Source organism: Ailuropoda melanoleuca, chromosome 4 (assembly GCF_002007445.2).
Source record: "Ailuropoda melanoleuca isolate Jingjing chromosome 4, ASM200744v2, whole genome shotgun sequence".
Lineage (NCBI taxonomy): Eukaryota > Metazoa > Chordata > Mammalia > Carnivora > Ursidae > Ailuropoda > Ailuropoda melanoleuca.
Window position 1 is genome coordinate 88,209,398 of NC_048221.1, and position 27,575 is coordinate 88,236,972.

The following is a 27,575-nucleotide window of genomic DNA, read 5'->3' on the forward strand; positions in this document are numbered from 1 at the left end:
TACTGTAATACCCCTCATTTACTCTCTACTTAACAAAAATAATAATTGAGAATGTAAAAATTCAATTCAGCAATACTAATAATAGTACTCTCCAAACCATCACTTATAATGTCATTCAACTACTCATAAACAACTTGAGAATAAAGTACTTAATTTATTATACAGCATTCATTAAGCGTCTTTATGTACCCAACACTCTGCTAGGCACCAGAGATTAAATTACAAATGAAACACTACTCTTACCCTCAAAGGGCTTTCTGTTTAGTAGAGGAGAAAAATCACAGATAACAGCAAAATGTGTGATAGGTACCATTATAAGAGAGGTATATACATTCTGTTATGTAAATTTAAATGAAAGAGGGACCTACTCAACTCATCTAGTAACTAAATTTCATAAAGACTCATATAAACTCCAGTTTAAAAGCATAAATCCAACAAAACATCATGCATAATAAGAATTCTGCTAATTTCATTGACAGCAATAAATCTTTATCAAAAACTTACTTCTAAAAAATAGAGCCATCCATGTTTCAAGACATACAAAGAACAATAGAGAACTAAATTTGAAAAGACATACCAAACACTAGTCAAGAACTTTGCATATATTAACTCATTCTAACCTCACAACAACCCTATGAAGCAAATGCTGCTATTATTCCCATTTTACAGATGTGGAATCTTAAGTTAACTTGACCAAGGTCACAAAGATAACAAGAGGAAATTCTGAGACTTGAACGTAAGGAGCCTGGTTCTGAAGGCCACACTTATAATCACTACACCAGACATCCTCTCTGCAGATGATGATGATGATGGGACAGCTAACACCCAGGGCTCTGTGACATGCACTCTCTTATTTACCTTTATAGCAATGCTTTGAGGAAAAGTTATCCTTTCCATTTGTAGGAGAAAACCAGCACAGGCCAGGTTTGAAACTTGCCCAAGGTCAGACAGCCATCAAGGGTAGGCGGCAAGATTCAAACTCAGGCAGCAGGGCTCCACTGAGGTATAAGGCCTCTCAATGAATCAGTCTTAGACTCATGAAAAAGGCCACAAGAAAAAATTTATTAAACAATTCCAAAAGGCTTTGTATAAGTCTTCCTGAAACACTTTGCAAGGTTTTGGGGCTTATGACAAGCATTTCCTTACGACAGCATTTACATTTGAGTCAACATTACTACTTTGGGTTGATCATAAACACATTTCTGCTCTTTAAAAAGAAATCTTTCTGTAGAAACTTGGCAGATTTCAGTACAGGAACAGTCTATTCTTTAAAATTAAATTTAGTAACAACTTATTCTGGTTAGTCTGAAAGAGAAGGAGAGAATGAACTACTAAGAGGCCTTTCCTGTACTTTAATATTTCAAAACATGTTTGGTTTGGCCTAATTTGAATCTTGTGGACAACTAGACCAGAACTTGATTCAAAAAGAGTACTACCATTTTTAAATAGGCTGAATTCTCACAAGTGACCTCAGTAGCCGATTCACAGTAACAATTTCTCATAATTTTTACTTTTATCTCAAATTAAATATTACAGATGCATAAGGCAAATATTAAAGATGCATATATTCTCATAAAGCATATATGGGTAGCAGATACGTGTACCTTTGAGTCACCCACAACCAAGGAACCAAATTAAATTTTACAAAATTCTGTAGCATCACATTGCTTAAGAGCCATGAAGTATACAAAAAATGGATATCAAAAAAAAAAAATACGTATTTATCCTTAACACATCCCACTGTGCACAGGGACTGAGAAATAAAAAATTCTGTGTGGTAATGCCTTGCTTAAATAGAGGTGAGATAAGGATGAAGTGTCAAGCTGGATTTCCATCTTACCTTGCTTTCCTCCAACAGGTTCAAAGACTTCATAGTCCTTAATACTGAATTCATTTTTTTTTCAAAAGGGAACCATAAAACTATTTTAAAATAAAAATACTAAGCCATGCCACTAGGCAACCTGTCTTCCCATGCTCTATCCCAACACATTCAAATTAGAAATATCTTTCGCTTTCTCTTTCTTAAATAAAAGTTTAACTTTGATTTGGAGTAAAATGAACCCATTAGACGTTTTACACTTTCTGCAGGTCATAGAGTCTAATAGATCCCATCGCTGACTATTACCGCTCACTAAGCATCCTGAAGACAGAAAACATGCCATTGCCGCTCATTTTATAAGCGTTATAATGCCCCGATGGTGGAAGTCTGGCAATACCTAGAAATACAGCAAAGCTGGTGAATAAGGAGTCGAGGGGCGGAGGGAAGAGGGAGCGAGGGAGGGAGGCAGTCGCCACCTCAAATCCACGCCGGACCAGTCACCTCCAGCCCACAACGTGATCGCTGCCCTCCCCAAAGTGGACCGGCTACATTTTTCCAGATCCTCCCAAAACCCAAGACAGTACTCACCCTTCTGCGAAGAAGTCGGCACCGGGTCCAGCTCCGAGACGGGTCGGGGTGGCAGCGAGGGAGGGGACGTCTGGGCTGTGGGCGGGGGGTGTCGGTGCGTCACTCGAGTGCAGGACGGTGAGTTCGAGGGGTGGGAGCGGACAGGAGCAGGGCAATCAAGTCACCGCCGAAAAAGGAGGAGGGGAAACGGGGGTGGGGGTGGAGAGCCCCTTCCCTAAAATAAACCCGCCGGCCCCTGCGACCCCCTGCCCCAGGGAGGGAAAATAAATCAGGGGGAATAAGACTGACAAATAAATCTCTAAAACGACGAGGAGCGAGGAACAGACTTTAATTTAAAGGGGGGGAATTGAGCGAGGGCTGGAGGGGAGATAGAGAGAAGTGGCTCCGGATCTATCCCATGCCTTTGCAGTCCCCAAGCAGAGGAGGCTGGCAGAGGGGAAGTTGCAGCGGCTCCTGAGGAGAGGGAGGAGGAGGAGGAGGAGGTTACACCGTAACAAGTACAGACAGACAGCCATGGATCAGAGGGGCGCTGAGAGCAGGGGCGGCCGCGGCGGGGCGAGCGGCGGCGGCGGCAGCACCCCCTGCTCGGCTCGCTCAAGACATTTAATTGGATTGATGGGTTGTGCAGTGACTCACAGACTTTACAGAGTCGTACAGCAGTCCCCGCCCAGCTGGACAGGGGAGATGCGGCGGGGACCGGCGGGGAAAGGGGGCCGAGGAAGAGCCGGGAGGGGAGGAGGCGACTGAGAGGGCGAGGCGTTGGGGGGGCGGGGAGCGGAGCGGAGATAGTGGCGAATGGCGAATCCCGCCGCTCCGACGGGCGTGGGCGTCGGCCAATCACGGCGCGGCTCCATAGGCGGCTGGCTTCGCCCCTGGCCCAATGAGTCTTCTAAGGACACTGCCGCGAACGGGGCGGGGGAAGTAGAGTGGGGGGTGGGGAGTGGTGGGTGGACGTTGAAGTGGGGGGTGGAGGGAAAGATGAGGCGCCGGAGACCGGCGGAGTCACTCTGCCCTCCTAGCGCCAGAAGTGCGCCTTCCGCCAATCCGAAGGCTGCGTGGGGGTGATGGACGCAAGCGTGTGACCAATGAGGAGGAGAAGGTGCCGCCCCGAGCCAGAGGGGAAGGAGTGGGCGGGCCAACGCCTTCCTCTCCCTCCCCGCCCGTTTCGGGTCAGTCACGCAAATAACAGTGTGAGGGCTGGGGCCGCGCGGGGGAAGGGGGGGTGGCGGAGGGGCCGCGCTGCTGGCGGCGTGACAGCGATAGGGACTGGCTGTGCTGCCGACTCCGCACCGGAGGAGGAGGCGGCGGCGGAGGCTGGCTCCTTACTCAGCTTGCAGGCTGCTGCTGCTCTGTCTGCCTCGCGCTGCTGGGGAGCCCCTGTGGCCAAACCCCACTCGCGAGGGGCAACCAAATTTGGAGTGAATCGGATCAAAACTTTGCCCCATATCCCTGCAGTGCCCACTCTGAGAGACAGCTCCTTGTGAGGTCCTGCGGGGCTGTGCTCTGGGACCTGAGGAAGCTGGAAGCCAGAGACCCGAGGCTTGGCAATGGCATTCGCTTCTTTGCTTGCCTGTTTTCTGGGGAAGTCAGGGTAGGGTGTGGACAGGTTGAAACAGCTCCCGAATACATACCATTTCTTTATTGAGCTTCTGGAAAAGGCACTTCTTAACCTGGCAGGAACGAAGCTGTATGGGCTTTGCTTTTTAAATACGTGTCTATGCCTTACCTTCCCTCCCGCACTACTCTTTCTCCCACTTCTCTGCCCACCGTCCTCGCCTGGTACCCTGATGGCAATGCTAGGGAGCGCTCACTGCTTGATCTTCTCGCTGCTCATTCCCAGGAGCTATGGCTTTTCCCCCATTCCTTGCCTACTGTCCAGTAATCATTTTACAGACCTTAACACTTTCTATGCACTTTTACTTGGAAGCAACTTTAATTACCAAGAAACCTGAATAGAGATGCTCACAAAAGCAAAGACACTGGCGAAAATCCACTTTCTTTCCCACAAGGCGCATTTCTGCACGCTATTTGAAATTTACAATTGCTTCCTACCAAAAAACCAAGGAAAGGCAAATTATTGCATGCCTACAAAAAGATTTTCAAATCCACTTAGAATACCCGATATCCGTTTTTCATAGACAAGTCAACCAGAGAGAACTAAGAGTTGATTTAGGGTCTTGAAGTGAGCAAGATAATTTTTGTTCATAATTATGAGATTAAAACCTACAGTGGTCTGAAATTCAGATAACAGATAATAAACACAAAGGCTTACTCTAGCCATATTGAGACTTTCCTTGATTATTGTCGTTTCAGGGTACTGATCCTTCCCCTGAGCCCTAACTGTGATACTCAGCCTGATACCTCTTACCTCTTTGATTTTAGCCCTACTCCATGACTTCAGCCTATAGTCTGTCTTTCTTTCTTTCTTTCCTTCTTTTTTAAGATTTTATTTATTTATTTATTTATTTATTTATTTATTTGTCAGAGAGAGAGAGAGAGCAAGCAGGGGGAATGGCAGGCAGAGGTAGAGGGAGAAGCAGGCTCCCTGATGAGCAAGGAGCCCCATGTGGTACTCAAGCCCAGCACCCTGGGATCATGACCTGAGCCAGAGGCACATGCTTATTCTTATTCGACTGAACCACCCAGGCGTCCCATCAGCCTGTAGTCTTGAGTCCTGGTTAAAGTGTTATCTTACATACTGTATTAATAACACAGAAGATTTTGAGTCTAGACATACACTAGGATCTTTCAGAGAATCTCCAAATATCCAGGTTTAGCATCCTGTGGCAGAAGTTGCCCCCTTACCCCCTTATTGGCATGCCTTCAGTCTCTACCATGTGTCATTTTCTAATTCTGTGCTCTCTCAATTCCAGTATTTCTTAAATGGTTGTCGAAGGCCCACCCAGATTCCTGGGTCTGCATTCAGATCTATTGAATCATCATTTCTGTAGGTGGGACCTGGGCATCTGCTTTTTTAACAAATACCCCAGGTGACTTGAATAAATATTAAAATATCAAAATAAGCATTTGATTTGAGAACCCCTATTTATTCTTTCCTTTTGGAAATTTGAGCACCCGTATTTGTTTCTTTTTTCTTATTTTCCTTTCTCACACATACCTATTTCCTTTCTCCTATATATTTCCAGGCTCTTATTTTTACGATCACTTCCCTTTCTATATTTCTTGTACACAAGTCTGTATTATACACTGGCAGGGCGATTCCTGAAAAAGACGGCAAAGCTGGCAAATTGTCTTTCATAAATATCATAGTCATACCTTATAACCATGACACTTAAAAGTATAGAGAAGTCAGATAATTTTATAAGCTTAAAAATATCACCATAATCGATGTTATATATGAACCTATGATATGTGTGAGACTTACTAGTTTATAGTTTCAAAGTGCACAGAGATAGAATTTTTCATATGTAGGGGTCACATTTCAAAATTCAAATTTCACCATACAAAAAATACATTTATATTGTTACCATAATTTTTCTTCTAACCAGTGGAGTGAAACTAATGTTGTACTAAGAAGTGTGATGATTAAAAAAAAAAAGGGGGGGGGCGCCTGGGTGGCACAGCGGTTAAGCATCTGCCTTCGGCTCAGGGAGTGATCCCGGCGTTAAGGGATCGAGCCCCACATCAGGCTCCTCCGCTATGAGCCTGCTTCTTCCTGTCCCACTCCCCCTTGCTTGTGTTCCCTCTCTCGCTGGCTGTCTCTATCTCTGTCAAATAAATAAATAAAATCTTTTTAAAAAAAAGTACTATATGAGATTTTTGTTGTCTCAGACCTAACTGAGAGGCTCAAAAGTACACACATGCAACATTTAAATAGGAACCTGGGGAAAAGTCTAGGAAGACTTTAAGTGTGTTTGTCATAGATAAGCAGGATTTAGTTCATTTTTATCTAGTTTTCCTTCTGCTTACTTATTTTACTTTCTAATCTGTTATGATTTAGAGTTACATGTATAATTTTTAAAATCTAAAATAAAAAGTATATGAGCAATATGTGATTATAAACTACTTCCCTTTTACTGCTATTTAGATATTTATATGATTGTAGCTGATCTCAATTGGATTATAAGCTAGTTATAAATTAGTTTGAATATATACTACCCACGCGGATCAGGAAGCTAAAGCACATTCTTTATTGAGAATAGAGAATTCAATCCAGGACTCAAAATCCCCACAGATAGAAACAAGACAAGCATGAGCTCACAATCCAAAGTACAAAACAAATGAAGAAAAAAAGACAGCACGAGCAAAAGGAAGCAGAAACAGAAAAAAAGGAAACTAGCAGAATTAGATTCTAAATCTGAAAAAGGACAGTTTAAGAAAAATATAGGCCCATTTCACCTGTGAGTGTAAGTACAAAAATTCTAAATAGAATATTAGCTATCCAAATCCAACATGCCTACTTCGAATGAACTAAGAAAAACCTTGAGCCTCGTTTTCCTATCTTTAGTTTAGACATTTCTCTAGCTTCTTACCTAGCTATCTATCATGAAAATATAATAAATCAAGTAGGGTTTATTCCAGAAACTCAAGCATGATTTAATAGCAGAAAACTTATCAGTAATTCATCTCAAAAAGACTGAGAGAGAAAAAGCATTTGAGAAAGTGCATCACTTATTAACAATAAGAACTTCTAGAAAATTAAGAATAAGAAGAAATTTACTTAACTTTATGAAGGACCAAAACATACAACAAACTATTAATTAATAGATTTACTTAAAGCACATTGCGTTTAAGTGTGGGATCAAGACAAACATGTCCCTACTGTTTAACATGATACTGAAAGTCCTGGCTAACAGGATAAGATTTGTAAAAGGAAGGGGAAATTAAACAGAAGAATCCAAAGAAAAGAGATAAAACTGGGATTGTTTGTAGTAACCTGATCAACGATATAAAATACCCAATAGAAACAAGCTATTAGAAATAATCAAAGAAATCGGCAAGGTGACAGAGATGCTTTTCTCCCTTTCTTCCATTGTACTACATTTTTTCTTTTTTTAGCATAACACATGGCCGACCAGAACAAAGACATCATTTGCCAGCATCCCTTATAGGTAAGTAGTGCTATGTCCCAGGTAATAGATTAAAAGTGGCATTGGTACATAAATCCTAGAAGGGAGAAGGTATGCCTCATCCTTTTTTCTACCATCTGAGATGAAGACATTATGGCTAGAGCTTCAGCTGTTATCTTAGACCATGAGCTGATCTTGGGTATGGAAGCCACACACAGCGGAGCAACAAGACAGAAGTTATCTGGTATACCAGCCCTAGCCTTATAATATCTACCTCAAGTCTTCTTGAACTTCCTGAGTAAACCTCTAATTCATGCTACGGTTATTTTAGCTTATGTGCGTTCACACATATGTATGTTGTGATGTTACTTATAGCCAAACCTCATCCTAACTGATACAGCAAGATCCCCAAATACAAAATCAATTCATGAAAACCAAAAGTATTCCTACACACTAGTATTAACAAACTAGAAAGGAAGATACTATTTACAATAGCAGCAAAACTATAAAGTCTCTAGCAGTTAACCTAAGAAAGAATGCAAAAACCTTTATGGAAAAAGATGTTAACTTTGTTAATAGACCTCAAAGAAGACCGTAATAGGGTTATGTATAATGTTTGTGGATAGGATAATGACGTTGTTAAGATATCAATAATCTCAGAATTTATTCATAAACTCAGTGCAAACCATTCAAACTTGTAGCAGAATTTGAGGAATTTAAACATTTTAAAACGCATATAGAAGACTAAATTCCATATAATCTGGTCATTTTTTAAAAAGAAAATCAAAGGGGAAATTTACCCTCCCATATAGTAAGACATATTCTAAGTGATAGTAACAGACATGTAGAATAGTGGGACAGAATAAAATACTCAGAAACAAACCATTTACCTATAAGAACTTGGTATGTGATAAGGGTGACGTCACAAATCTATAAGGAAATCACGTTGAGATAGTCAACTATTGCTGCAATGATAACACTGCATAACAGACAACCCCAGAAAACCAGTAGCTTATAGCAGCTATTGCTTTTTCTCCTTCTTGGGTCTGTGTGTGAATGGAGATTTGCTGATCTCATCTGGATCCATCAAGCTTTGGTTGGGCTCCGCTGAATTCACTGGGCTTAGCTCCAGGACACAGGTTATGTTCAGGTCTTCATCACATGTCTCATTCTGGCAATTACAGAAGCTCAAGAGGTGAAGCCAAGTCACTCAAACACATTGAATACCTCTGCTCCCATCACATATTCTAACATTCCATTGGCCAAGTAAGTCACACAGCCAAGTCCAACATCAGTAGTAGAATGTGCTACAAAATTGCATGGCAAAGGGCATAGCTGTATAATTCAATAGCAGGGAAGACATGAAGGATCGAGAACAATAATCCAATCTAACACAGAGGTTTTGTTTCATAAATAAGTACGGGAAAATTACTTTACCATGGAGAGAAATAAAGTTGCACCCATATCTCATACTCTATGTAAAGGTGAGCTCTTAATGAATTAACAAAGCCTAAAAAGGAAAGGGAAGCCTGTTAGGCCAATAGAGATTAAAAGCAGAATAGCTTTGGAGCCTAGACTTAAGATAGGAACAGTCTTCTTAAACAAGACTCTACAGGCATAAACTATAAAACCAAAAGAACGATGAACTTAACTGCATCAAAATTAAAGTTTTCTGTTCAACAACAACATCATAGACAATTTAAGAGAGAGTTGATAGATTGAGGGGTATTTCCAAAGGCTAAAACCAACAAAAGATTAATATCTAGAATATACTATTTGCAAATCATTGGAGGGGGGACCACAGTAGCAAAATAGACAAAGGATATGAAGAGGCAAATTTACAGAAGGGAACCTTGAGAAAATAAAAAGTAGATGAAGAGATAGACAAACTCGCTGATGCTCAGATGGATGCTTAGTAAAACAAGATGCTTCTTTACATCCATGAGATAGACGAACGTGTGAAAGGTGGATAACACCAAGTGCTGGCTAGGATGGGAGGGAGCATGAATCCTTTACACTGCTGTCGGGAGTTAAGCCCCGGTACGGCCATTTTGGAGTTATCTGGCAATCCGTCATCAAATGTAGCAGATGTTTTCCTGATGGCCCAGCAGTTCCGCTCCTGGGGATACACACCACTAAGAAAGAAACGCTTGTGTGGGTCCATAAGTGGGCACAACTGGAGTTGTTCATCACAGCAGCACTTGAGCTAGTGGTGGATTGTAGGCAAACTTAGGTACAGAACACCTGTCCTAGAGGTAAGTAAAATGTAGCAGATGCTATGGAATAACATGAAGTAATGTCCTAAATGTACATTTTATAGCATGGATAAATCTTCAAGACGTTTTATAAGTGAAAAAGGTAAGAAACAACAAGATCCTGTAAGCCACAGTCCTCTGGATGGTTTTCGTTTCTGCTCTTAGCTGGGGCACTTTGAGGGAAGGATAAGGAAGGTGCTGTGACAGCTCCCTTCTGACTCAAATATGCCCTTCCAGTTTTCACATGAAGCCCGTGGCATGTTTTCATACAGCCCCCCATCTCCACCCCAAGTAGACTCCTGCAGGTTTCCACAGCGTCTCCTGCCACGGCATTCCCTATCACCTCCCCGCTTCCCCACACATATTTAATATACATGCATCTGGTGGGAAGTTTCCTTCTCCAGCCGGGTGGGAATTGAGCGATAGCTTTTGAAGAGTGGGCCCCAGCCAGAGATACAGAACCCTGTACAGCCTTGTTGCCACTCTACCACTCACATCTGCTGACTTCCCCATTTCCAAGTGAGAAACACCCAAACATTAGTGGATTTTTAAAAAGCTTTATTTCAAGTCTGACCTAAAAATGTGTTTGCTTGTGTATTTTTATATACCTCCTGGTGTGCCGCAGCACTAATAATAACCGTAAGGATGAAACAATAGCGGTGATTGTAATATTAGCTTTGTGTCAATAAGCCGTAGACACAAAGGCCTTTTAAAGTTGATGGGGAGGGAGGAGATGAAAAAAGATAATGAGCTGTAGAGATCTAGGTTAGAGATCAGAAATAGCGCCCTGAAATCAGGGTGGATAAACAAGGGAAGGAGTTACCAGAAGGTCTGGGGATAGATGGGGCGTTTTCTGAAAGATTTGGGGGTTTTCTAACCTAAACACGGGGGAGTGATTGCGACAGCTCTTGAAGTTTCTCTGCGCCCTCTCAGGTCGTGAATCTCCTCGGGCAGGCATGTTGGGAAGCCCAATTGTTTCCCACAAAGGTGTACTGAGAATAGCCCCTGCTTGGATTATACTGCCTTAAAAGCCTGTCTCTGCCCAAAGCTTTCCTAATGGCTCATTACTAGCATATGAAATTCTGACCCGTAGTAATGGCTATGAATTCATGGCCCTCAAAACCCCATATGCAGGAGCTTGCCTGATCCCAGGTGGGGAGCTCCGCAGAGCAGCCCTGTGAGGCCCCGCGGACCATACCCTTTCCAGGTGATCTAAGCCACAGCGGCAGGCTTCTCTCCGGCTAGCTTTGGATCTCTGGTTTTTGCAGAAGCCAGAATGTGATCCTGCAGGGATGACCGTTCTCAGGATCGCGTATCTTACGTTTACCATTCGGGGGCTGTGACACCCAGTATTGGGGCATCAATGTTAGCTGACTTCTATTACATAAATCTAACCCTAAAAGGTCTAACGATTTATCCATCTGTGGGTTTTCTAACTCCTAGAAGCTGTGTAATCCAATCACTCCATATTTGTTCAACAATTACTTACTGAGTTGTAGGGAGTCTTGGGAGATGTATTTAGAAAAGCAGATGGAGCCCAGATTATAGAACCTTAAATGCCTGGTTAAGAGTATCAATTTATAGGATAAGGCAATAGGGAGCCTTTGAAGGTGTTTGAGAACTGGCATAGCTTGATGAAAAGAGTGTTTTAAATTTAATTGAGCAAACACTGAGGAAAAGAACAAACAGTTATCAAATACCTATTACAGGAAAGCACTATGGAAGCTCGGGGGAGAGAAAGAAAGTCCTTGCCTTCAAGAAATTTATAGTTGCTAGGTGTAGTTCAGTTTTTGTTTTTTATAGAGAGGGTACTATTCTGAGATTTTAACCAGTGTGCTTTCCCTGCATTTCCTATACCCCAGTCCCTTCCCTCAGGGTACGGATATTGTGCAACAGAGACTCAGAAAGAAAGAAGAGTGAACTCTTGACTTGCAGGTCTTGAAATGGGCTTTAAGAACTCAGAGCAGAGACAATAGTTTTAGAGAAAACATCTGAGTTTTCATAAGCCTCAAGGCAACATAAACCTTGGACTTGGAAGTACAATTTGTGGAGCCAAGATAAAAGTGCTGTTAAAGATACTAGAATAAAAAGGTTTTCTCTTTCTTCCACGGTCTCTCTATCAACTTGTCACGTTTTTTAAAACATGTATTTAATGGTATTCTAAGTAAATGAAAAATTTAAAAACTAAACTATTAGCTGAATTTTACTGTTCATTTTTCTATCGTGAAATACCAATTCTAAACGCAAATATAAGAGCATTTAACTTAGAAGCAGAATCACTGAAATTGTCCAGTTCGCGTGTTGCAGCTCGTACGTGCATATGTGTGCTATTCTTACCAGGACAATGGACACACCTCACAAAACTAATTCAACTATTTTTATTTCACTTGCTGATATGTGCACATTCTACCAGCACTCTCCTTCAACTTACAGCTGTGTAAAGGAAAGACTGAAAAGAAAAGGAACCACGGGGCGCCCCATATTTCTCTTTCCTTCTCTGCCTTTGTTTTCAGCCTACGTGGTTGCCTACTAGAGACAGTATTAAAAGTAAGAAAGGATATGATAAGGTTCTTTGCTTGTTCATGTTTTTAGAATGCCATTGCCCTTTCTTCTGCCTTCAAAACAAGTCCTGGTTTGAATAGAAAGCCTGACCTCTCCAGGCTGTCAGCACCCCCACTTACTCAATCAAAGGTGAGACACACTTGCAACTTGCTGAACTCCTGAGCACGTGGGACAACCCTAGTTCTGTGCTCCTGGGGGGGCAAGAACAGCAGACATCCGTGAGCCCTCTGCTCATGCCCCCTTGTCCCATGGCACTTCACGTACAAAACATAGGTTCAGAAATAAAATCAAGATTGTCGATACAGCAAAGAGCCCTTCTGAGTGTGGGGCCCCGTGTGGCTGCACCGATGACACATCCATGATACTGGCCCCGTCTGGAAGGACGGATGAAGGGCCAGGCTGTCCTGCCTCAGCTGAGAGAACGATGCTCTGGAGAGCGGGGAGGGGGATGAGACAGAAAGCAGAGCTGTAAATAGGAATATGTCTCTGAGAAAGGGGGTTCTGTACTCTGCTCTTGGGCCCCACACTCCTCGCTTTCCACCAGTCACACCCCAGAAACCACTGGGAGGTGGAAAACTGAAAAGACCTGAACCTCACTTTCAATGTTTCGTTTTATTCACTGAAAATGTGAAAAATACAGAAAATCAGAAAGAAAAAAATTAAACTATCTATAATCCTACTGTCCAGAGAGAACCACCATTAACATATTGGTCCAAATGTGTTTTATAATATATGTTTGTACAAAATTTGTCAATGTAACAAACATTTCTCACTGAATATGCTGCTAGGAAACAGTTTTACATGTAACTTCGCATTTATAAAAAAATTTTTTTAAAGATTTATTGATTTATTTTATAGAGAGAGGGGGCAGGAGGAGGGGCAGAGGAAAAGGGCAAGATCGAGAATCCTAACAAGACTCCTCGGTGAGCGCGGCGCCTGATGCAGCGCTTGATCCCTGGACCCATGAGACCATGACCTGAGCAGAAACCAGGAGTTGGGCGCTCAACTGACTGAGCCACACAGATGCCCTGGTAACTTAACATTTAAGGGAGAATATTTGGTGGTGGTTTGCCCAGAGAATTCTAGAGGGAAGAATCTGTCAACCGAGAGGCTGGACAGGAGATAAATGTGAACATACCAGAGGGGATCTGGGTTGGAGGTCTGCAATGAGGAGAGAGAGGAAAGGGCTAGATGAGACTCACAAATAGAATGCTGAGTGAAAAAAGCAAGTCACCAAAGAGTCCATCTATTTACAGGTCAAAGGCAGATAACTGTAAATGCTATGTTTTTCTGGAATATGTACATAACCGTTACAACTAGAAAGCAAAACAAAATTCAGAAATCTCGTTGCTGAGAGAAGCCAGGGAGATGAATATGTTCAGAAATGGACACACAGGTGCTTCTAAGGGGCTGGTGATATTCTATTTCTTCAGCAGGACACGTGAGTGTCCAATGAATTATTTGTTTTAAAACTGCACTTTTCCTATATTCTTTTGTATTCATGGTATCATATAGGCTAATATATCTTAGGCCAGTTCCATAAGATACCATTTGCCACAACCTCACTCTTCTGTGTCCTGCGGCTTTTCCCAGACAGGTCACACATACCGGGACTCTGACCCCAAAATACTCTCACCCTCCCCAACCTCTTCATACCCATACAATTTGATCTTGTTCTGAAATAGGTGACTGGAGAACATTCATCTGGAAGTGGCATTTCTGAGCAGCAATGTAAGCGAAAGCCAGAATACGGACACACAGACACTTGGCTATACACGGGTCTAATCACGCACGGCCGGGAACTGGAAAAGCTCTCTGCTCGGACAGCGTCGGCCTTGCAGCGTGAGCAGCAGGTGATTATCATGTTTTCCAGCTTCCGGGGCAGCCACCCCAAACCCAATGGAGGATGTTGAGGGGGAGCAGTAGCTGCCGAGTGTCTCACAGGGTCTTCTGCGGGGTGGGGCAATACTGTCAAACAGTTGCCAGGTGAGCGCTCCTTTTCTGCGTCCCAACAGGGTAGATATGCTGCATGAGATTCTTTCAGCAGGTTCGCAGACAGTTTTTATTCTAATATTATATACATAATGCATTTTATCTAATATTGTATATTAGATAATACACACACACACACACACACATATATATATATACTACTGACACCTAAAAGCCATGATTATTGCTTAGAGCAAAGCTAAGGTAGAGAGCAGAGTTAGCTTGAATGAATGTTTTTAAAAACCCTCTAGAAATAATATTACAGCTGGTGCCTAGAGATAGTTCAAATCATGAAAGTGGTTTCTTTGGTGGGACTTGAAAGTGGGAGGCATTGCACGGGGCCTTTGCAGTTCTTAAGAAAGTGACATATGGTCTGTAGGCAGCTTTATCCTATGACCCCAAACAAAACTTGTGACCCAGGAGACTATTGTAAACTTCTCCCCATTCCAATAATAATTCTATTTTGAGCACTTTGTAAGTGCGTGACTCTGGCAAAGTGCTCTGCGTACATTAGTTTGCATACACAAAAATGTGGGATATTTTTGTTTGTGTGAAGACACATTTCCTCCTCCTCCTTGTAGTCATCGTCATCCTCATCACAGAGCTTTGGTGCTGGGCCCTCGGAAGGAAACCACCCTGGCAACACCAATCCTACCCCATTCCCGTTGTTACCCCGAAGAGTAACAACATAAACTTACATGAACTTAAGTAAGAAATACCTACAATATCACTTTACAATATGTAAGGGTATCAAATCAACACATTGTACACCCTAAATGCACTCAATGTTGGATGTCAATTATATCTCACTATAGCTGGAAAGAAAAAAAAAAACACCTACAATGAAACTGAAAATAGAAATCATTTGGCTGATCTGCTATCACCTCAGAAGGCACCTCCCCCCCCCAGTCTCCCCAAGGCCTCTGTTTCTTCTCTTTTGTAATGAAGGCACATGGACTCCGTGCACATTACCTCCCTAGAATATTGTAAAATCTAACCAATTGATCTTTCTTATAGAAAATCATGGGAGGAAGTATGAATTCTGTTAAATAAGACTTTGTTTTAAGTCATAGCCTGGTGCAAAATAAAATGGGTGAATTATAAATCTCTTTAAGTAATTATTTTATAATAGATGCTAAATAGACCTTTAACCCTGTCATTGCTCCCATTCATAACACTCCCTAAGAATAGAGGGAAAAAATCAACAACAGAGCGTTTTCTTTAAAAATACTGGTAATAGAGTTCTAGCAACCTCTGGGAGAAGCATTTCAATGATGATTCATAGATCAGATAGAGCTAGGTTAAAAGAGTCCTGAGGATAAAAGCTTAGCTTAGCTTTTTTCAGTTTTGCTTCCACACAGTAAACTTCTCTAAAATGACAATAATAATCCCAAATATAGAACTGCTACAAATTAGAGAGAGATCTATCATATGTGGTTAAATTTATAAAGAAATTTAAAGGTATTTTTAGTTTAAAAAAAAAGTAATCAATGGTGCATACTCACCGAACAAAATTCAAAGATACAAAAAGATAGATAATAGAAAATGTTTCTCTCCCATTTTAGCCTCCCTCTTCCCTCCTGAGAGGCAAACATTGTTACCAGTTTCATTAATATTTCCATATTCTTTTGAAATGTATATATACACATTTAATACATATAAAAGTTAATAGGTGCATTTATATTTGTTTTTGAACTATAAATGATGGTATTTTATATTGTTTCTGCATCTTTCTTTCTTCCCTAACAGCACCTCTTGGAGGTACTTCCTAATTGGTACAAAAAGGGATTGCTTTAATCTTCTTCAAGGCTCTGTAATAGTTCATTATATAGATATACCATTACTGCAGGACATTTCTATGTTTCTAACCTTTTGTTAGTACAAACGCTGCAACAATCACATGTATGTACTGCCTCTGTAGCATAAACTCGCAAGAGTGAAATTGATGGGTCCAAGGGCATGAGCATTTTGAAATGTGATGGTTACTGCCAAACTGTCTTTCACAAGGGACGTTTTGCAGTGCGCTCTAACAGTTGCTATCGAAGTCATTCTTTAACTTCATCAAATACTTACACAGTATTAGGATACAGTATCCTCCACAGCAAAATCATGTTATAAAACTGTTATTACAGAGACTCCTCACTTTATAGACTAGGTGTTAGCAAGAATGGCATATTGACTATTATTTGGCTTTGCAGTTTGCTGTCTTAGAATTACCTGCATGGTAACCCATCTGTGGTTTAGCTATGCTTTTAAAAATAGGCCTACACAGAGCTCCGAAAATTTGGGGGGCAGTGAAAATACTTTGTATGATATTATGAAGATGAATATATGTCATTATAAGTTTGTTAAAACCCACAGAATGTACAACATGAGGAGTGAACCTGAAGGTAAACTAGGGACTTTCAGAGATTATGATGTGTCAAGGTAGGCTCATTCTTGGTAACAAACTTACCATTCTGGAGAGTGATGTTGATCATGGGGGAGGCTGTGCCTGTGTGGGGGTCGAGGGCGTACAGAAAATCTCTGTATATCCCTCTCAATTTGCTGTAAACCTAAAGTTCCTCTAAAAAATTGTCTTTAAAAAGGGCTATATGTACATATGTCTTTTTCCTTAATAAACCTAAAAGGCAGTATTTCGTTGGTCGACTCAGGAGTTTAGAAAGTGAAACTGAACAGAAACTGAGATGAAAGATAATCCTCAGGCTTCCTCTTCAGTTGACTGCAGCACAAACAACCAAATTATGAGAAATAATTTGCAGTTTGAAAAAATTCCCTGTTTTAATTACTGCAAATGTGAATGCAACTAGGTAAGAATTATTTTAATCACCCATAATTATATAGATAGCATACATCTAAAAGCATAAAGTCAGTATCCGAAAGCCACAATTTCAAAAAACCCCAAAAAGCCCTAAGACAAACTTTGCTTTTGTTTGAAATGTGCAATATTTTCCCTTTATATGTTTCCTCTCCCAAATAAATTCGACAGCTTGAATTGTTGGCATTTAGCAAATACAGAAAGCCAGACAGAAACATCTTTTCCCTGAATTCAATGGGTTTGCGTCTTAACCCGTTTGAGCAAATTTTCGGCGCATATTTCATGAACCCACAAGAGACAAATTTATTTGACATGTTCAGGAGACATGTAAAATGAAGTCGTGTAGGTTTTAAAGCTTCAGAAAATTGGTAATTCCCTATGCCAGTGAGAGTTCACTAGACCTGCAATTAGTACTTGCAGTAATAAAGGAATGCGCAAAATAGAATTCTTCCTTATCACTGTGCATTAGGATCTCCTATTCTAGGTAGGATTTTTCGTTCCCTCCTTCATGATAGAGGGAAGGAGAGAGAGGGCGAGCCGGGTCTGCGGTCGGAGGAGTATCTATAAATAGAAGGTGAAGTGTTCTAATACCGGGAGGGTGCGTCATAGCGTCCCTCCCCCGAGCTGAGAGCGCCCGGGCGGCCGCAGGAGCCTCGGCGCTGCACCGGGACGCCCTACCCGGCCTCCTGCTCCTGGCCCGCGCCCGCGGCCCCCAGGAAGCGGGAGAGCTCCGGGAAGGGCAGGGGAATGGGCCAGGGGAGGCGCCAGGCGGCCTCTGCACTCGCTCAGCCGCAGGTCGCGGAGACCCACTCCCGGGCGCGCCGTCCTCAGCGGAGAGCGGGGGCGCCGTGCACCGGGGCGCCCCAGCCCGCGTGCCAGCCGCGCGCCGCCGCCGCGGTTCTCCTCCGGCTGCTCCCCCCACCCCGTCCCGCCCCGTCCCACCCCTCCTCCCTGCCGGCGAAGGCAGAACAATAACCCGAGCGCGCCGGGGAAGCGGAGACTCCCGGGCAGAAGGCCAATGCGAGGGGAGTTCCGAGGGGGCAGTCCCCGCGCACGGCGCGCTCCCGTGGGGGTCCCGGCCCGACGGGATCGCGGCCGCTGGCTGGCCCCTGGGCACAGGAGGCCACGTGGACGACGATTTAGGTCTGTTGAAATCTAAACTCCAAAGTGTCTGTTCAAGGCCGCGGAGAATTTCCTCTCGTCTAGATGGAACATCAGCAGTTGGTGAAAACACACCCAGAGCGCGTGTGTGTTTGGGTCCTTTTCTATTTCGGATTTGAATCTCTAAAGTCACTTGTGGAATTTCCATAGGCCTGTCTTTTTGTAAACAGATTGTTCTGGGATTCCCCACCCTGTCTCGCGCCTTACTCTGCCTGTTCTTCCAGCTTGACCCGGTCTAGATCTTGAGATCGCAATCTCTCTCTCTCTCTCTCTCTCTCTCTCTCTCTGTCTCCATCTCCTTCTCTCCATTCCTCCTTCTCTTCCACTCACACAAGCAACGTGGTCACCTTTACACTAATTTCAGTGTGTGTGTGTGTGTCCATGCCCCCACGGTACTTTCTCCCTTCTGGTTGGCGCCTCCGTTGGGTTCCCCTGTCCTTTCCTGTGTTGATTTTATTTCCATCTCTCATAAATTGCTCCCTCCAATTTCTACTTTCTTTTGTTTTTCTTTCACAGGTAATACATTTGCATGTGTGGGTTTTTTTTTTTTTTTCTTCCCATTGCCTTAAGTTCTGTCCCCTTAAGGACTCAAGGGTTCCTGGAAAAAACCAGGAAGGTTTCATGGCATTTTATATCAGGGAAGTGTGTTATACAGTTCCACTTTCAGAAAGTCTGGGCTAGCTGGGATTTTTATACTTATATATAGGTCAAGCCATCTTAGCTGAAGAAATCACAAACTGTAATGTCTTGGGTGCTGGGCTGCTTGCTTATAATAAAAAGGCATGCAGGAAAAGCAGGAAAAAAGTATGTTCAATTTGTCTCTGAGTGTGGATTTTACACACTCCCCCCAACACATACACCCTTAATATAAAGTCTGTTTTTGTTTTCTTCTTTTTAGAGAGAGAGAGAGCAGGGGGAGGGGCAGAGGGAGAGGGAGAAAGAGAATCCCAAGCAGACTCCACACTGAGCAAGGAGCCCAACGCCAGCCTCTATTCCAGGACCCTGAGATCAGGACCTGAGCAGAAATCAAGAATCCCACGCTCAACTGACTGAGCCACCCAGGCGCCAGTATATACATTCACTATAAGGCAAAATTTTGATCATACAGTATTTGAAGGTCAGGACCCTGGCATCTTTCGTTCACCCATAAAGAACCATCTCCTTGGCCATCCTTTCGCACTTGTTCTCATTTGTGAAATGTCTGGCCACCTGGGTCCTTCCTCTGAGTCTTGTGTGGAGTATGAAATACAAGCATTTATCAGCAATGCAAATCAGAAATAGCTCCTGCACAGGGGACCTGAAGAGAAAAGCCAGGCAAAAGAATGGCTGAAGTTTTGACAAAAGGCATATCTTTTGTGGCTGAAATATTAGGAGGTGAGAATGGATGTCAGTGGGGAGGTGAGGTAGGAGTAGGGCTTGTGCAATAATGCACTTCCAGGAAGCAGTTGGCTTTGCCAGGGTTGGCCCTCGGGTTGGGCAGGGCCTGGGCACAGCACAAATCACATTTCTCTGCAGGTGGAAGCTAACTGGCAAATTGGACTTTTTCAGCACCAGCTGTGGGTGAGGGGCTTCTCCTCAGCCCCGCCGCCACTTCCGCCACCTTTCTCAGTTATCAAACCCATGTTTCTCCAGTCAGGACCTAAACTGAAGGTGGGTCAAGAGCAAACTATAGGTTATGAGCCATCCTAGTCACAGAAGGCACCCTCAAGCCCTTCAAAAAACTATAAGGATTTGGGGGCCCCAAGGTCAGGCCGAGCCACCAGGGTTAAGACTCAGAAATATTAGGGGTGCCTGGGTGGCTCAGTTGGTTGAGCATCTGCCTTCAACCCTTCCTATCTCAGGGTCCTGGGATCGAGCCCCGTGTCAGGAGCCTCTGCCTCTCCCCCTGCTTGTGCTCCCTCTCTCTCTCTCTCTCTCTCTCTCTGTGTGTCAAATAAATAAATTAAATATTTTTTTTAAAAGACTCAAAAATGATAATGTCATCATTTATTGAAATTTATTTTATGCTAGGCAATCTCCTGTGAGTTTTAACATTGTTTCTCATTTCATTTTCACAATATTGTGAGGTGGATATTACTACCCTCATCTTAGATTTAAGAAAACAACAGGGTAGTGGCTAGCTGCCCAATGTCACCAGGCTGGTGAATGGTAGACTAGGACTCAAATCCTAGTCCAGCCCCAAAGCCTAAACTCTAATCCTCTCTCAACCAGGGGAGGAAATTAAAGGCTGTCCCCAACTACGAGGAAATGGGGACTTATCCTGAGGTGGGGGAGGGTTGCAGTATTCCTCCGTGTGTGTCACTAGGGGCCAGGTCGGTGGTTATGGGGGGGGGTGCCAAAGTCTGCGCAGGGTCACCATGACAATCACCTGTGCCCCTTTGGACCTTGATTCTGGTTTTTCTAAGGAAAACCTGTCGACCTAAAAGAGCAAGACTTCTTTGAGCGGAGTCCTCCTCCCTACATCGTGCCATGAAGTCTGGGGACCACACTTCCATCCCCCGTGGGCAGAAGAGTCAGGTCTTTGCAGCAGCAGGACAGCAAATCCCTAACCAGGAACGGCCACAGCACCAGCCTCTGTCAGCTGTGGTGAGGTGCGCCCCGGGCAAGCCACAACAGGGCAGGCAGCAGTGTTTTACCAGACAAGGGTCTGGAGAGGCAGGCTGACAGGGGGAGGGGCCTTGAGCTGAGACGGGTTGGCAGTGGCTCCAGAGATGAGCCAGCTCTAGGCCAGCAGGCGTCCGAAGGGTCCCAGCCACTAATAGGGCTTTGTGGAGACAGCCCCAGGCTGGAGGTGTTTATCTAGGAGGGAGTAAATTGCAGTGTTTAAGAACAAGGGCTTTGGAGCCAGATTGCTGGGTTCAAATCCTGCCTCCCTCCCTACCCAACACTGACTTTAGACAAGCCAATTAACCTTCTGTGCCTCGATTTTCTTATTTGCAAAATGGTTATAATAATGCTGTTAATGGCTCTTTCCTAGGGCTGTTAGGAGGGTTAAATGAGAGAATGTATACAAAGCACTTAGAACAGTCCCTGGTACATTGTAAATCTTCTCTCAGTGTAAGCTTTGTAAGATAATTATCCAACTTGACATGGGGTGAGCCCTCTAGGACTGACAGGGGCAGAAGACAACAGGGGATTCCTGCTTCAGGTGCACAGTCCCCCAGTAAGAAAATAAAGCAAAACCAGACAACAGAAAGACTGCTGGAGTTAGAACTCCAGCAAAAAACTGGAAAGAAGTTTCAGCATAGCATAGACCCTTAAACCTGCTCCCCTCCACCCCACCCTCAGGGTTCCTGCTGAAAGAGCTTGAAATAAGGATTCCGCAAAATGAGCCGCAGTGTGGGGGAGTGAGCCAAACATTTGACTAGGTGCCAGATGACTTGAGTACAAGTTGTAACCTTGAGTAAGTCACTGAATTTCTCTGAGCCTAAATTACCACATCTGTAAAATGAGTCAGTGGACTTTTTTTTGAAGGGGGGCAGTCTGCCCATCATCTTCCTGACTTCTTCTGGGAACTGTTTTTTTCCCACACCCCAACTGTTGTGACCTCCATTTTCTTACATGACTCCACCTCTCTGGCCATAGTTGATTGGTCCAGAAGGGGGCACCTCACCAGAGATAGGCCAATCAGAGTGCTTCCTTGAGATTTTTAGTTTTGTTGTTGAACTGGAACTGGGAAAAGAGAGTCAGCACTTCTGGATAGAGTGTATAGAGTGGGGCTCAGGACCACTTGGAAGTTCTGTTTCCACCATGTGAAGTCTAAGAAGCTAAAACACGCAGTGAAAAGAAGAAATCAGAGAGCATTCTGGTGACATTTGGGCAAGGTGTCTCTGGGACCACCCCTGCCTTGCCCACTTAAATGAGATACTCAGATTGATTCCAATTAATTCTCCCTTTTGCTTAACCTGCTTCAAGTTTGTTTTCTGTCATTTGCACCCCCCCCAATCCCTGATTGATACAGACTAATTTATTTCTAGGATTCTTTCTTTTTTTTTTTTTTTTAAGATTTTATTTATTTATTTGAGAGAGCGAGCGAGAGAACACAAGCAGGGGGAGAAGCAGAGGGAAAAGCAGGCTCTCTACTGAGCAGGGAGCCCGACACTGGGCTCAATCCCAGGAGCCCAGGATCCCAGGATCATGACCTGAGCCAAAGGCAGACTCTTAACTGACTGAGCCACCCAGGTGCCCTAGGATCCCTTTAAATCTAAATGTCTATGCTTTTATATAAACAGTAGATGAATGGTGTTCAAATAGGGCTATGTGTCTGAACCTTGGATAGCTGTGTGAAATATCAAAACTTAGAAAAAAAAGAAAGAAACCTCACTTAACTCACTTAAAAGTGTAGAATAAGTTCAACAGTCTTAATACCCTTTTATTATATCTAAATGAAAGAAGTAAATAGGTCAAGAGCTGGTGTTTTGGTGAACTGTGAGGAAATCAGCCATTAAATTATAAAAATCGATTTCAAAACTGTTGACGTAGTGACCTGATTTTGAAATTAAATCCATTTTTCCTATGCCTAGTGTAACACAAGAGGGAGAATAGTAACTTTGGCTTCGTGAAGACCAAGAATTTAGAAAGACTTGATCACAATGTGGCAGTTTTGGCCTAAATTCCCTAGTTTGTCTATACTACCTAGTTAGTAATGAGTGATTGAAATCTCTTCTTTCTTTTGGTTTAAACAGCTAATGTAAATAGCTATGTAAGTCTCTCGTTTCTGATTTCAATTCTAATCCATCCACCTGTCTGTGTGACATTAAAAATAACTTATATTTTGGCTTTCAATAAATAAGATATTTTTTTATTTTGGCTTCTTCAGCATTTATCGATTTCAGTGTATAAAATTTTGCAATTTTTCCCATGGTAAGATAACTCAGGAATATCGGTGACCATAAATCTTTCTAATTCTAATTATCTTTTCTCTGTATTAAACTTGAGATGTATGCATATGTGTCTATTTTATATCTGTAACTGCTCTTCTTATTCTCCCCCAGTTAATTCTTGGTAACTCATGGTATGAAGGATGGTGTTTTCATATCATGTTGAAATCCACAGAAAATGATGAGATCTCATTTTTTGCTATTATTGTCATTTAAATCTCCTCCCCTGGAGAAGATCCTAAATCAGGGCTTACATGTATAACGCAGTACATGTATAGCAGTAAAACTACTTCGAGTTACACAGACTCCCTTAACTCACTTTTTTTAGTTGAAGACCTAACAAGATGTAAAATCATAGCTAAGCAAAAAGAAGTGAGAAGAGGTAGGGGAGGCCGGAGCTTGTATAAACCACTACTAAGATATTAATACATTTGATTAACAAAACAAAGGTGATGGGGGATGGATCTGGAATACCAGTGGTGCCCAATGCCTGGCTCTGACTCCCTAGATCGTCATCCAGAGCCTAGCAGGAACCTCGTTGTCAAGATCACCTCTCCTGAAAGGTAAGAGCCGTGTATCTGGAAAGATTTTCACTTTATTCCCACTTGATATCCCCCTGTGTACTCCTTCCTGTCAGGGAGTAACCAGCCACAGACTGAACTCTGCGATGTGGTGTGTGGTCTAACCCATAATACACGACACCCCGTCACCCTCTTCTTTGTCCCTAGCCCTTCCCTACTTCAAACTACTGCCCAGGCCCCTCCTCGCCCTGCCCTCATGGCCACTGTGTCTTGACCACAGCATATCCTGCCTCCATTGACTATTTCTTTCCTTATGTCTTGGTGCCATCTCATTAAAATTAGAGGTTCCACGGAGGATTGGTTTCCTAGGAGACAGCGAGTGGGCGGAGTCTGCTCAGGAAGCGCTCCTGGACACTTGGCCGATCTTGGCCTCTAATCTTCTTCCACTCTGATTACTGTGTATGGCCACCGGTGCCCATCAGTCATGCCTGATCTTGGTACAGTTCCTGCTCTGGCCCTGGCCAATTCGGCTTATTTTCGGTTCCCCTTTTCCACCCTTTCCTGTTTATACAACTAGAGAAAAATGCCCAGTTCCACTTGAGAGAAATATGCTCAATAGAAGATGGGAAGCCATAGTACATATCTGCAGAGTTCCATACCTTTGCTTCTTAGATACGTGTGTCCTAGAGGAACCAGAACCCCCACAGGCACCAGTGGTGGGTCTCTTGCATTTGGTTCAAGCTGAGTGTCAGAAGCCCGACAGACAATAGACCAGCACAGGATGGGCAAGTGATGGACTGCAGACACAGGGGGATGAGTTCAGGCTAATGTGCAAAATGTACTTTTGGTTCAATGTGGCAGACAGTTACCACAACAACATTAGTCAACAAATATTGCAACTCCGTATAGACCTTTGTACAACTTGCTGGAAATGTGTTAAATACTAAAGAAGTGACATTCAACGCTAGCATATGGATAGATGTATGGTCACGGAGGTAGACCTCTGTGGGAACTGTAGATCATTTCATAGTTACGGGGAGACACAGCTTTGTCACCACTGTTCACTTCTTTAGTCCCTCTTTGAATCTTTTATTCTCTTCCAGTGCACACTCAAATTTTCAGGAATTTGAGGAGCACCTGGCTGGCTTAGTCCATAGAGCATGTGACTCTTTTTTTTTTTATTTTAAAGATTTTTATTTTTTTTTTTTATTTATTCAACAGAGATAGAGGCAGCCAGCGAGAGAGGGAACACAAGCAGGGGGAGTAGGAGAGGAAGAAGCAGGCTCATAGCGGAGGAGCCTGATGTGGGGCTCGATCCCATAATGCCAGGATCACGCCCTGAGCCGAAGGCAGATGCCTAACCGCTGTGCCACCCAGGCGCCCCGTAGAGCATGTGACTCTTGATCTTGGTGTTGTAAGTTCGAGCCCCATGTTGGGTGTAGAAAATTCTTAAAAAGAAATCTTTAAATAAATAAATAAACGTGGCTCAAAGCGGTGGTCTTGTCATGTCGAGAGATAATAGGAAGGTCTACCGCTTGGATTCCTACTTTTTCAGGAATTTGAAATTTTCAGGAAATTTCAAATTTTCAGAAATTTGAAAATGTGTCATGAGTATAAAAAAAGACACTGAATGATTAGAACATCCATGATTAATTGTACCGTATGGACNCTCTACTGAGCAGGGAGCCCGACACTGGGCTCAATCCCAGGAGCCCAGGATCCCAGGATCATGACCTGAGCCAAAGGCAGACTCTTAACTGACTGAGCCACCCAGGTGCCCTAGGATCCCTTTAAATCTAAATGTCTATGCTTTTATATAAACAGTAGATGAATGGTGTTCAAATAGGGCTATGTGTCTGAACCTTGGATAGCTGTGTGAAATATCAAAACTTAGAAAAAAAAGAAAGAAACCTCACTTAACTCACTTAAAAGTGTAGAATAAGTTCAACAGTCTTAATACCCTTTTATTATATCTAAATGAAAGAAGTAAATAGGTCAAGAGCTGGTGTTTTGGTGAACTGTGAGGAAATCAGCCATTAAATTATAAAAATCGATTTCAAAACTGTTGACGTAGTGACCTGATTTTGAAATTAAATCCATTTTTCCTATGCCTAGTGTAACACAAGAGGGAGAATAGTAACTTTGGCTTCGTGAAGACCAAGAATTTAGAAAGACTTGATCACAATGTGGCAGTTTTGGCCTAAATTCCCTAGTTTGTCTATACTACCTAGTTAGTAATGAGTGATTGAAATCTCTTCTTTCTTTTGGTTTAAACAGCTAATGTAAATAGCTATGTAAGTCTCTCGTTTCTGATTTCAATTCTAATCCATCCACCTGTCTGTGTGACATTAAAAATAACTTATATTTTGGCTTTCAATAAATAAGATATTTTTTTATTTTGGCTTCTTCAGCATTTATCGATTTCAGTGTATAAAATTTTGCAATTTTTCCCATGGTAAGATAACTCAGGAATATCGGTGACCATAAATCTTTCTAATTCTAATTATCTTTTCTCTGTATTAAACTTGAGATGTATGCATATGTGTCTATTTTATATCTGTAACTGCTCTTCTTATTCTCCCCCAGTTAATTCTTGGTAACTCATGGTATGAAGGATGGTGTTTTCATATCATGTTGAAATCCACAGAAAATGATGAGATCTCATTTTTTGCTATTATTGTCATTTAAATCTCCTCCCCTGGAGAAGATCCTAAATCAGGGCTTACATGTATAACGCAGTACATGTATAGCAGTAAAACTACTTCGAGTTACACAGACTCCCTTAACTCACTTTTTTTAGTTGAAGACCTAACAAGATGTAAAATCATAGCTAAGCAAAAAGAAGTGAGAAGAGGTAGGGGAGGCCGGAGCTTGTATAAACCACTACTAAGATATTAATACATTTGATTAACAAAACAAAGGTGATGGGGGATGGATCTGGAATACCAGTGGTGCCCAATGCCTGGCTCTGACTCCCTAGATCGTCATCCAGAGCCTAGCAGGAACCTCGTTGTCAAGATCACCTCTCCTGAAAGGTAAGAGCCGTGTATCTGGAAAGATTTTCACTTTATTCCCACTTGATATCCCCCTGTGTACTCCTTCCTGTCAGGGAGTAACCAGCCACAGACTGAACTCTGCGATGTGGTGTGTGGTCTAACCCATAATACACGACACCCCGTCACCCTCTTCTTTGTCCCTAGCCCTTCCCTACTTCAAACTACTGCCCAGGCCCCTCCTCGCCCTGCCCTCATGGCCACTGTGTCTTGACCACAGCATATCCTGCCTCCATTGACTATTTCTTTCCTTATGTCTTGGTGCCATCTCATTAAAATTAGAGGTTCCACGGAGGATTGGTTTCCTAGGAGACAGCGAGTGGGCGGAGTCTGCTCAGGAAGCGCTCCTGGACACTTGGCCGATCTTGGCCTCTAATCTTCTTCCACTCTGATTACTGTGTATGGCCACCGGTGCCCATCAGTCATGCCTGATCTTGGTACAGTTCCTGCTCTGGCCCTGGCCAATTCGGCTTATTTTCGGTTCCCCTTTTCCACCCTTTCCTGTTTATACAACTAGAGAAAAATGCCCAGTTCCACTTGAGAGAAATATGCTCAATAGAAGATGGGAAGCCATAGTACATATCTGCAGAGTTCCATACCTTTGCTTCTTAGATACGTGTGTCCTAGAGGAACCAGAACCCCCACAGGCACCAGTGGTGGGTCTCTTGCATTTGGTTCAAGCTGAGTGTCAGAAGCCCGACAGACAATAGACCAGCACAGGATGGGCAAGTGATGGACTGCAGACACAGGGGGATGAGTTCAGGCTAATGTGCAAAATGTACTTTTGGTTCAATGTGGCAGACAGTTACCACAACAACATTAGTCAACAAATATTGCAACTCCGTATAGACCTTTGTACAACTTGCTGGAAATGTGTTAAATACTAAAGAAGTGAC

At 42.9% G+C, this 27,575-nt stretch overlaps 2 protein-coding genes across 3 annotated transcripts in view; one reads left to right on the forward strand and one right to left on the reverse strand.

Moving 5' to 3' along the window:
- Positions 1-3,135, reverse strand: part of SERTAD2 (SERTA domain containing 2) — a 114,975-nt gene extending 111,840 nt beyond the window's left edge. For both annotated transcript variants that reach the window (XM_019808376.2, XM_034659227.1), the window contains exon 1: positions 2,408-3,135. The gene's annotated coding sequence lies outside the window, so the exon portion shown is untranslated. The remainder of the gene's footprint in view (positions 1-2,407) is intronic.
- Positions 3,136-3,202: 67 nt separating this feature from the next.
- Positions 3,203-21,020, forward strand: LOC117801782. The gene is made up of 4 exons (XM_034657275.1): positions 3,203-3,328; positions 13,940-14,096; positions 17,662-18,207; positions 19,774-21,020. The coding sequence occupies exons 1-4, from the start codon at positions 3,203-3,205 to the stop codon at positions 19,866-19,868; spliced, it is 924 nt and encodes a 307-aa protein (XP_034513166.1). The 3' UTR covers positions 19,869-21,020.
- The last annotated feature ends 6,555 nt before the right edge of the window (positions 21,021-27,575 follow it).

Coding starts and splice junctions, on each gene's coding strand:
- LOC117801782 (XM_034657275.1), top strand. CDS start 3,203: ATGGCGAATCCCGCCGCTCCGACGGGCGTGGGCGTCGGCCAATCACGG. Junction 3,329..13,939: donor CCGCGAACGGGGCGGGGGAA/GTAGAGTGGGGG, acceptor GTTCTGAAATAG/GTGACTGGAGAACATTCATC. Junction 14,097..17,661: donor GACAGCGTCGGCCTTGCAGC/GTGAGCAGCAGG, acceptor TAATACCGGGAG/GGTGCGTCATAGCGTCCCTC.